The following is a 10,549-nucleotide window of genomic DNA, read 5'->3' on the forward strand; positions in this document are numbered from 1 at the left end:
TCGTACAACTTGTTTCTACGTGGCTGGCCGCGCAGTCCCCGGTCGCGATAACATAATTATGTTCCCAGTTTTTGTGCTCCGGTCGATGTGGTAGTCATTGTTGATGCATTCTCATATCATTCCCCCTAGTATTCAAATGCGAAGAATGCGAATTGGAACAATGGGAATCTTGCACCTTCGAGGATCCCACTAATGAATTGCTAGACAATCTTCTGCTCGCTAACAAACTTCGCTTCCCCTTAGGAATTTATGCTATCGAGCAAAAGACTATCTAACAATCCTCTAGTGGTTTGCACTTGTGAACGATCGGGTAACCTTTGCTTGATAGCAAACTTATTTTCCCGGTGGGAATTTTGCTATCGAGCCAAAGATTATCTAACTGCTCTGGAGTGGTTCTTCGCTTATGTGTCTTGTTATTAAAGGTCTTATTTCTTCCGTTGAAACTTTCTTTGTAGTGTGCTTTCCGTTGTTGCCTCGTTAAAAACCTTGCCAGAAAAACCTAATTGGGATAAAAACTGGACGAACGGAAAAAGAGTGCACCACATACTTTCAGTAAAGATGATGTTTGTCAGCAATAATATCTCTTGAGGTGTGCCACATTCCAATTGCTTGGCTTGCTTGGCAAATTTTCTCCATTCTGATTCTCTAACTCGTACGAACCTTTCCCGGTGACAGCTGAAACCCCGCAGGGGCCCTCCCAGGTTGGGCCTAGCTTCCCTGTGTTGAGTTCCCAGATGTTTTGTGTTACTTTCTTAAAAAAAAAATCTCCCACTTTAAAATAACAAAGGTTGGCTCTTCGATTGTAATATATTTTCACTCTCTGCTTTTGTGCCGCCATCCTTATATATGCCAAGTCCCTGCGCTCATCGAGTAACTCCAAGTTAACCAACATCGCTTCGTTGTTCGCTTCTTCGCTTGCCTGAAAATACCTCAAGGTAGGCTCCCCTACTTCCACCAGAATTAAGGCTTCTTCTTCGTACACAAGGGAAAAGAGAGTTTCCCCCGTGCTCGATTTGGCCGTAGTTCGATACGCCCATAAAACTCCAAGTAGTTCCTCAAGCCATTTACCTTTGACCGCTTCCAACCTTTTCTTGAGGTTTTGTATAATCACTTTGTTCGTCGATTCTGCTTGACCATTTGCGCTCGGATGATAGGATGAAGATGTGATTCTCTTTATTTTCAAATCTTCAAGGAACTTTGTGATCTTTGCGCCAATAAATTACGGCCCATTATCGCATGCTATTTCTTTTGGTATTCCGAACCTACAGATTATGTTTTCCTACAAGAAATCCACCACTTCGCGTTCGCCGATCTTCTGATAAGGACCTGCTTCCACCCACTTAGAAAAATAGTAAGTTAAAATCAAAAAAAATCTTACCTTACCGGGAGCCGGTAGCAGCAGTCCGACGATGTCCATCCCGCACTTCATGAAAGGCCACAAAGACAGAACCGAATGCAGTAATTCTGCCAGTTGATGTACCAGCGGTGCGTAACATTGGAACTTATCACATTTTTGTACGAAAGCTTTGGTGTCTTGTTTCATGCGGGGCTAATAATATCCTGCCCTTACCAGTTTTAGCACTAAGGAATCTGCGCCCAATTGGTTTCCGCATATTCCTTCGTGGACTTCTGGCATAATGTAATTATCTTCGGATGCTCCCAAATATCGGGCCAACAAGCCTTGGAATAATTTTCTGTACAATTGGCCTCCTTTGAAGCTATACCATGCTGCTTTGACACGCAGCGCCCGGGATGCCTTGGAATCTTTGGGAAATTTCCCATGCTCGAGATAATCGATGATCTCATTCCTCCAGTCCCAGACCAAATTAGTCGTATTTACCTCGTAGTAGCTATCTGTATCCAAGACCGAATGCATTAGTTGTACTACCGTCCCAGATTCTAATCCCTTCATTTCTGTTAGTGAAACGAGATTAGCCAGTGCATCTGCTTCTGCATTTTCTTCCCTCAGTATATGAGTAATCGACCACTCCGGAAATTGAGCCAGCAGAGCGGACCTTCACCACGTATTGTTGCATGCGCTCCTCTTTGGTTTTGAAGATCCCGTAGACCTGATTTACCACCAGCTGTGAGTCACACTTGATTTCTATGACCTTGGAATCTAGTCCCCGGGCCAGTTCGAGTCCTGCAATCAAAGCCTCATAACGTGCTTCATTGTTAGTTAAAGGGACCGTTCTGATGGCCTGCCTTAGGGTTTCTCCCAAAGGCGTGGTTAATACTATGCCAATCCCAGATCCTTTCACGTTGGAGGCTCCGTCTGTAAACAAGGTCCAAACTCCCGATGTTAATTCTGACACCATTACTGTCTCTTTGGTTGCTAGAGGCAGAAATCCCGGACTAAAATCAGCCACAAAATCAGCCAAGACTTGTACTTAATCACAGTCCTTGGTTTATATTCTATGTCAAATTCACTCATTTTGACGGCCCGTTTGGCCAACCTACCCGAGAGTTCGGGTTTGTGAAAGATATTTTACCGGGGAAATATGGTTACCTCGGCTACCGGGTGACATTGGAAGTAGGGCCTCAACTTCCTTGTGGCAACTACGAGAGCTAAGGCCAGCTTCTCCAAATGCGGGTAGCGAGTTTCTGCTCCCGTTGAAATTTTACTAACGTAATAAATGGGAGATTGCGTACCTTCGACCTCACGGAATAAAGCTTCACTTACCGCTACTTCCGTGATTGCGAGGTAAACCATTAGTGTTTCACCTTCCTTTGGTTTCGAAAGTAACGGAGGGCTTGAAAAGTACCTTTTCAAATCTCTCAAAGCCTGCTGGCACTCTAGGGTCCATTCGAAATTGTTTTTCTTTTTGAGCAGTGCGAAAAAATGGTGACAGTTCTCTCATGACGGATAAATGAACCTGCTCAAAATGGCCAATCTCCCCGTGAGCCTTTAGACTTCGTTCATGCTTGACAGCTGGTCCGGGATATCTTCGATGGCCTTGATCTTATCGGGGTTTACCTCAATCCCCCTTTGTGATACCAGAAATCCTAGGAACTTGCTGGAGCTGACCCCGAACGCGTACTTCTCCGGGTTAAGCTTCATGTTAGGCTTCCTTAGGACGTCAAAGGTTTCTTGCAGATGCTTAAGGTGGTCACTTGAATTCAAAGACTTAATGAACATATCGCCTATATAAACTTCCATAGTTTTTCCTATTTGTTTTTCAAACATCTTGTTTATGAGCCGCTGATAAGTGGCTCCGGCGTTCTTCAACCCGAAGGGCATCACATTATAGCAATATGTGCTGAAATTCGTTATGAATGAAGACTTTTTTCCCGATCCTCCGGGTTCATCTGAATTTGGTTGTACCCGGAATAAGCATCGAGGAAACTCATTAACTCGTACCCTGCCGTCGTATCAATCATTTGATCGATGTTAGGCAGTGGGAACGAGTCTTTCGGGCACGCCTTATTCAAGTTCTTATAATCTACACACATGCAAAATTTATTGTTCTTCTTAGGAACTACTACTACATTAGCTAGCCAGTCTGGATACTTTACCTCTCGGATAGAACCGATATCAAGTAAGCGAGTTACCTCTTCTTTGACGAATTTATTCCTAGCCTCCGCAATAGGGCATTTCTTTTGTCTTACCAGAGGGATTGGGATCCAAACTTAGCTTTTGTACAGCCACCTCCGTGGGGATACCTGTCATGTCCTCATGCGACCATGCAAAATAATCCGCATTAAATTTAAGAAATTCAATAAAGCCAGACCTAAGCTCGGGCTGCAGTCTTGTCCCCAAGTGAAATTTCCTTTCTAAGAACTTTTCAAACAATGCAACTTGCTCGAGCTCTTATGCCATAGATTTTATTGCATTCGTCTCTTCTGGTACCTGGAAATACCTTGGCACCTGATAAGATTCCAACGCTTCTACCCCCGGGCTAACCTCATTCGATTCGGGAGCGGGCGCCGGTTCTTGTAGTTGCTATGCCGCGTGCTCCTTCCCTTAGCTATTGGAGACCAAAATCGCATTCATCTCCCTTGCCATCGGTTGGTCGTCCCTTATCTGTTTAATTCCTTCGGGTGTTGGAAATTTCAGCAATGGATGATACATTAATGGTACAACTCTCATCTCGTGCAACCACGGTCTTCCCAGAATAATATTATATCCCATATCACCATCCACCACTTCAAAAAGAGTCATTTTTATCACTCCTTCAGCGTTCGTGGGCAACAAAATCTCTCCTCGGTTTGTCACACTCGCGAGGTTGAATCCACCAAGGAGTTTTGTGGCCGGAATAATGTTTCTGGTGAGTTTAGCTTGCTCCAATACTCTCCATTGTATGATATTGGCCGAACTTTGTGGATCCACTAAAAACACGTTTGATTTTAAATTCTAGCACATTTAAAGAAATTACCAATGCGTCGTTGTGCGGTAGCAACAATCCGTCTGCGTCTTTCTCCGTGAAAGTGATGTCATCTTCAGCAACTTCCCTGAGTCTCTTGCTATGGGTAATTGATACTTTTGTCTTTTTTTGTTGTCGAGAAGGTGACCCCGTTTATCTCGTTCCCCTCGAAGATCATATTGATCGTCTAGCACGGGGGATCTTCTCTTGCTTTCGAGGGTTCCGCATTATTCCGGTTGTGACCACAGTTGTTCTTGGCCCGGTTACTTAAGAATTCTCTGAGATGCCCATTCTTCAATAGTGTCTCCACTTCTTCCCAGAGATGTCGGTAGTCCCCAGTCCGGTGGCCATTCGTCCCGTAGTATTCACATCACAAGTTGGGATCCCTCTGGCTAGAATCAGATCTCATCGGCTTCGCAAACCGTGCTTCTTTAATGTTTCTCATAGCTCATACCAACTTTACTACACTAACATTAAAATTGTATTCTGAAACCCTGGGGTAGGAAGGATCCCGCATACCTGATGCTTCCTTTTCCTGCAATGATCTATTGTTTCAATCGCGATCAGTCCTTCTGTCAGTAGCGAACTTGTCTGCTGATCGGAAGCCTCTACCGCGGCTTTCAGTCCGTTCGTAGGGCAAAAATCGGCCCCTCGAAGAGCGTCTGTTCGTGTCGAAATCGTCTTTTGATTTTTCTTTATTCTTCTCCCGTCCTTTTGCCGACGACAGGAAGCCAACCTGATCATCTTCGATCCTTATCTTTGACTCCTACCGGTTGTGGACATCCGCCCAAGTCGTTGCTTGGAACTCAAGCAAGCTTTCCTTCAGTCTCTAGGAAGCGTATGGACTTCTCGGATTCAGACCCTTGGTGAATGCTTCAGCCGCCCATTTATCCGGAACAACCGAGAGCAACATCCTCTCCTTTTGGAATCGGGTAACGAACTCTCGCAGCAACTCGGATTCTCCTTGTACAATTCTGAATATGTCGGCCTTTCGGGCCTGCACCTTTCTGGCCCTGGCATGAGCCTTAATAAAAGAATCCGTGAGCATCTCAAAGGAATCTATGGAATGCTCGGGTAACGACGAATACCACGTCAAGGCTCCACTCGTGAGAGTGTCTCCAAAATTTTTCAGCAAAACAGATTCAATCTCGTGAGGAGCTAAATCATTCCCCTTCACCGCCGTTGTATAGGTGGTGATATGCTCCTGAGGGTCTGAAGTACCATCATACTTTGGCACGTCGGGCATTTTAAACCGTTTCAGGATTAATTCTGGTGCCCCGCTTGGTTTGTACGATAACTGAGTATACTTCTTTGAGTCCGGACCTTTCAGCACTGGTGGTGCGCCCGGAATTTGGTCCATGCGGGCGTTCACTTCTCTCATAAATCGTAAGAGTTCATTCTTAAAGGGATCATTTTCGTTATTGGGTCCGGATTCGCTCCCCCTAGCCCCATCAGAACCAACATCGACCTCGGGGTGTTGTTGTCGACCCTCTGCGTTGTTTGATTTGCGGGAGCGCCGGGAGGAACTGGACCTCGTCTATTCGCGTTATTGGAAGCCCCCGATAACGCCTGCTTCAACTTCGTCATAACCTTATCCTGCCGTGTGATACCGCATCAACAACTTGCTCCTCTTCAGCATCATCGGGAGTTGCCTCCCGAACATGTCGCGCGTACTGCCTGTCGCGGACCGGCATGGCATCATTCTCCTCATTGTGGGTATCACTGATCGAAACCTCGAGATGAGGCTGGTCTCCTTGAACATCAGGATTGTGTGTGTTGTTAACACCATTATCTGCCATTTTTTATGTTTTTTTTTTTACTAAGACAAATAATCAAAACACGTTAGTAAAAGAGGCAAGGATTAACTTAATTACACGGCTGTCTAGGCCCCACAGTGGGCACCAAACTGTTTATCCGTAAAATAAAAAAATTGAATTTATATGTGGTTTCTAGACAAGTGAATTAATTTGATCCTGAAATAATAAAATAATTAAAGAAATGCACAATACTTAGCCTTGAAATGAAGATGAAATCACGAAAAACAGTAATTCCGGGGGCAGAACTTTGTGACATAACAGTGATGAAACCAAGGAACAAGAAAGTGAAATTGTATAAAGCTTTTAATCGATTATAGCGTAAATTTTCCATAAAAGTCGTCCCCTTTACAATGATAACATAGCTCAGTATTTATAGCTACGTCTAGGGAATAAAGTCCTAGGATCGTGCCCTTCTCTAATGTCAATTATGAGGGTTAATGATGAAGGTGTAACGGTGAGCATGAATGACAAATTGTCTGTAACGGGCAGTGCACTAAATGCCGTGGAATATTCTTCATTAAATACTACCGATCGGAGGGTATTTGTTGCGTCTTTACGAGTGTCATTCTTTCCGGTGACAAACAGGATAATTTCCTTCGGTTCTAACTATCCTCCGCCTTAAGTTCCACGTGTCACTCTCTTAAGCGGCCACTTAACATAGTGTATTTTACCCCATACAACTGCACTTCGACAGCATTCAATAAAATAATGAGTAAGAATCAGTAATGTTTTTTATATAGTTCAGAGGGATTTTTTTTCCAACCAAGGCAGAGTGAAAAAGCTGCAATTTCGTCCTTGAACATTGTAAGATATAGAGAAGAAATATTAATTACAATACCTTACAAATTTTATCTTCTTATGTAGTCGTCTTTGACACAATATTTCACAGACTAGCCCCAAAAATCACGCTAACATATTAGCACAAGTGTGAAACTATAATGGCACTATCATTCTCAGACTAATTGGACGTTTATATTTCTGCATGTAATATACAGATACTTGGAAACAATTCGTGTTACAATTAAAGGCCAAAGGTTCATAACAAGAATGTCACTAAAAGATCTGGATTTTCTGCCAATTCTGGAAAATTCCTTTACCCGCGGTTATAAAGAATTAGAAGCATTTTCTATGGACGATGGAGGGACCAGACTCATCGTACTCAGCCTTTGCAATCCACATCTGCATTTCAAAGTATAACGCATAATTAGTCTTTCCCACCTTTTTATAGTAGCATATATCTATAAGACTATAACCATAATAAAAGTAGTAAAATAAACATAAGCAAAGAGATAGAGAGTAATAGGAGGAAACAGAAATATATATATATATATGCAGATGAAACTTGCAAACTCAGACATAATGTGATGTAACTGAACTTTGCACATGTAACAGTGCCTACAAGTGCTATGATATGGCAAAAGACCATAAACTCAAGTAAAATTTTATGTAGTAATTACAACAAACATAAGTGCTTTAATTAAGTTGAGTTTGAAGATTTTACTAACCTGTTGGAAGGTACTTAGAGAAGCCAAAATAGAGCCTCCAATCCAAACACTATATTTCCTTTCTGGTGGAGCTACAACCTTAATTTTCATGCTGCTTGGAGCCAATGCAGTTATTTCCTTACTCATTCTATCAGCAATTCCATTAAACATAGTCGAACCACCACTAAGTACAATGTTTCCATAAAGATCCTTCCTGATATCCACATCACACTTCATGATCGAATTGTATGTCGTTTCATGAATACCAGCAGCTTCCATTCCAATCATTGAAGGCTGGAAAAGAACTTCTGGGCATCGGAAACGCTCAGAACCAATTGTAATAACTTGTCCATCAGGCAACTCATAGCTCTTCTCAACAGAAGAACTAGTCTTTGATGTCTCTAGTTCTTGCTCGAAATCAAGAGCAATGTATGAGAGTTTTTCCTTCACGTCCCTCACAATTTCCCTTTCAGCTGTGGTGGTGAATGAGTAACCCCGCTCGGTCAAGATTTTCATTAGGTGATCAGTAAGGTCACGACCCGCCAAATCAAGACGTAAAATAGCATGTGGTAGAGCGTATCCCTCGTAGATTGGGACAGTGTGACTCACACCATCACCAGAGTCCAGGACAATACCTACATTAGAAATTTCCTAAATGATCAGCAAACGTTCAGTTTATTACAGTAAAGTCACAAAACTAATTTCTGTCGAAACAACTTACCTGTTGTACGACCACTGGCGTATAAGGATAGAACGGCTTGTATGGCAACATACATAGCAGGAGTATTAAATGTCTCAAACATGATTTGTGTCATCTTTTCACGATTAGCCTTTGGGTTAAGAGGTGCTTCAGTGAGTAGAACAGGGTGCTCCTCTGGAGCAACACGAAGTTCGTTGTAAAAAGTATGATGCCAAATCTTTTCCATGTCATCCCAATTGCTAACAATACCGTGCTCAATTGGGTATTTTAATGTGAGAATACCACGTTTGGATTGAGCTTCATCTCCTACATATGCATCTTTCTGTCCCATTCCTACCATTACTCCTGTGTGACGAGGGCGACCGACAATGCTAGGGAATACTGCTCTTGGAGCATCATCTCCAGCAAATCCAGCCTATTAAATGACATTAAAACAAATCAAAAGAGGAATTTTATGACTTGGGATAGAGTTGAATTTTAATGAATGTTATTTGGTGGTACCTTAACCATTCCAGTCCCATTATCACAGACAAGTGGCTGGATATCTTCACCATCTGCCATTTTTTCCTAAAACAGCTATGAACAAAAATGAAAGCCTCAAATTAGAAAGATGCAAGTAACAAATAATGAACTGAGGAAAAAGAAAATCACAACATATTAGCCTAGATAAGACTGTCAAAATCTTATAATGGGTAAGGGTGAGGTAGACATTAGACTTTTCATGATTAGTTAGACCTCTATATTTCAAATCCAATAACAAAAAGACTAGATAATATATTTCCAAACTTATGGCATAATGTTATTGGCACTCGAATCATAACTGACCAAATTAAAACGTAGAAAACATAGCACCTCGCAAAAACTACTATGCAAAGAGAAATATTACTTTTTTGGGGGCTTATAGGTGGAGGTCCTGGGACAGTAGAGGCTGGAATTAGTTCCAATATTATAGAACAAGAAAAGGAAAAACTGAGGGAAAATGAGGAGCCAAAGCTGAAACTTTTAAAGCTGAAATTGGTTATAAGTGCAAAGTTTTGGTGGAAACCGCATTTCTTGCTTTCGAAAATCTTGCATATCCTCTCAATTTTTCTCTCATTTGTTCCTTACCTTTGCAAGTCTCCACTAATTAGGCCTCATACACTCATTACCGCTAACTTCTAATAACTGCTTTTGTTGAGGTCCACTTGGGTTATGCTGACTAAAAATTCACTGAGATTTGAGCTAGTGACACTAGAATTAACTTGTCATTATTAGTGCTTATTTTAATTGTTCTTTATGGATTGTGGCACTACCTTGCAATAATTTGTTAATAACGATATATTTATGGTAAATTTAATTTCTGTAGACTAAATAAATGTGTAAATGAATTTTTATATCAGATACCTATAAAGTAACCAGAGGTAATTTTCTATTATAAGTGGAATCGGTAATAAGAAAAAGAGAAGGCATGTTAACATGTTAATTAAATTACAATGTTAATGTAAAACTCTGTTACAAAGTCCATTGGTTCCGCGTATGCCCATTAGCAGAATTTATTTGACCTATTCCTAATTAAAAAATCACATCGAACCAACCACCGAGTACTATTTGACCTACATACTTTCAATGTGGGAAAAGGAAATATTACATCAGACGTAAACTTGAACAAAAAAAATCATCAGAAGTAAATAGCACACTCTGATCCATTAATTGAGGGGCATGAAAAATTAGACAAAGATTACGTACTAAGCCAGGAATCACAAAGTCAATTATATATAAACATTACTCCTACATCATAGCATGCACTTAAGTTTCATAATTCGTTGGTTCTTGTTCCATTAAGATAAGATAGCGGCTGGAAGATGATTTTGGAATCCCATTATAAAATATTTGTATCGCGATATGTAGAATAGAATAAAATAGAATCAACTTCACGTGCATTGATTAATTTCTATATTATATTTTCGTTTGGCATTTTAATTTATTCATCTTTTCATTTCATGCATGTGATCTCGACAGCTTTTCCTTTTTAAATTTTTAGGAAATTAATCATTTGTCCACATGCATGAATGATTTCAACGTCTTAACTCAATAAATACATGAGGAATTGCTATTGTCTCTGAAAATTTTGCAGAGCCTTCGTCCTTCCAGCAATTCAAAGTCGTGTGTAATTAATTTCAGTTGGAGATCTCAGAAGCTAAGTTC

The 10,549-nt window shown here is 41.2% G+C and overlaps 1 protein-coding gene across 2 annotated transcripts; it reads right to left on the bottom strand.

The window, feature by feature from the left end:
• Positions 1–6,968: 6,968 nt before the first annotated feature.
• Positions 6,969–9,390, bottom strand: LOC104115966 (actin-like). 2 transcript variants are annotated; one of them, XM_009626711.4, is made up of 5 exons: positions 9,252–9,390; positions 8,867–8,941; positions 8,387–8,780; positions 7,687–8,300; positions 6,969–7,360 (listed from the first exon to the last, which is right to left on the bottom strand). In XM_009626711.4, the coding sequence occupies exons 2-5, from the start codon at positions 8,924–8,926 to the stop codon at positions 7,295–7,297; spliced, it is 1,134 nt and encodes a 377-aa protein (XP_009625006.1). In that variant the 5' UTR covers positions 8,927–8,941; positions 9,252–9,390; the 3' UTR covers positions 6,969–7,294. The 2 variants fall into 2 exon arrangements, with proteins under 2 accessions (XP_009625006.1, XP_009625007.1); XM_009626712.4 differs by lacking the exon at positions 9,252–9,390 and adding an exon at positions 9,191–9,229 and having other exon boundaries at positions 7,132–7,360.
• Between the last annotated feature and the right edge of the window lie 1,159 nt (positions 9,391–10,549).

This window comes from Nicotiana tomentosiformis, chromosome 6, assembly GCF_000390325.3.
Source record: "Nicotiana tomentosiformis chromosome 6, ASM39032v3, whole genome shotgun sequence".
Taxonomy (NCBI): Eukaryota; Viridiplantae; Streptophyta; class Magnoliopsida; order Solanales; family Solanaceae; genus Nicotiana; species Nicotiana tomentosiformis.

Bases quoted from the DNA above. Each gene is read 5' to 3' on its own strand.
- LOC104115966 (XM_009626711.4), bottom strand. From the start codon at position 8,926: ATGGCAGATGGTGAAGATATCCAGCCACTTGTCTGTGATAATGGGACT. The intron at 8,781-8,866 runs GTACCACCAAAT...GTCATTTAATAG, and splicing joins ATGGGACTGGAATGGTTAAG to GCTGGATTTGCTGGAGATGA. The intron at 8,301-8,386 runs GTAAGTTGTTTC...TTTCTAATGTAG, and splicing joins CGCCAGTGGTCGTACAACAG to GTATTGTCCTGGACTCTGGT.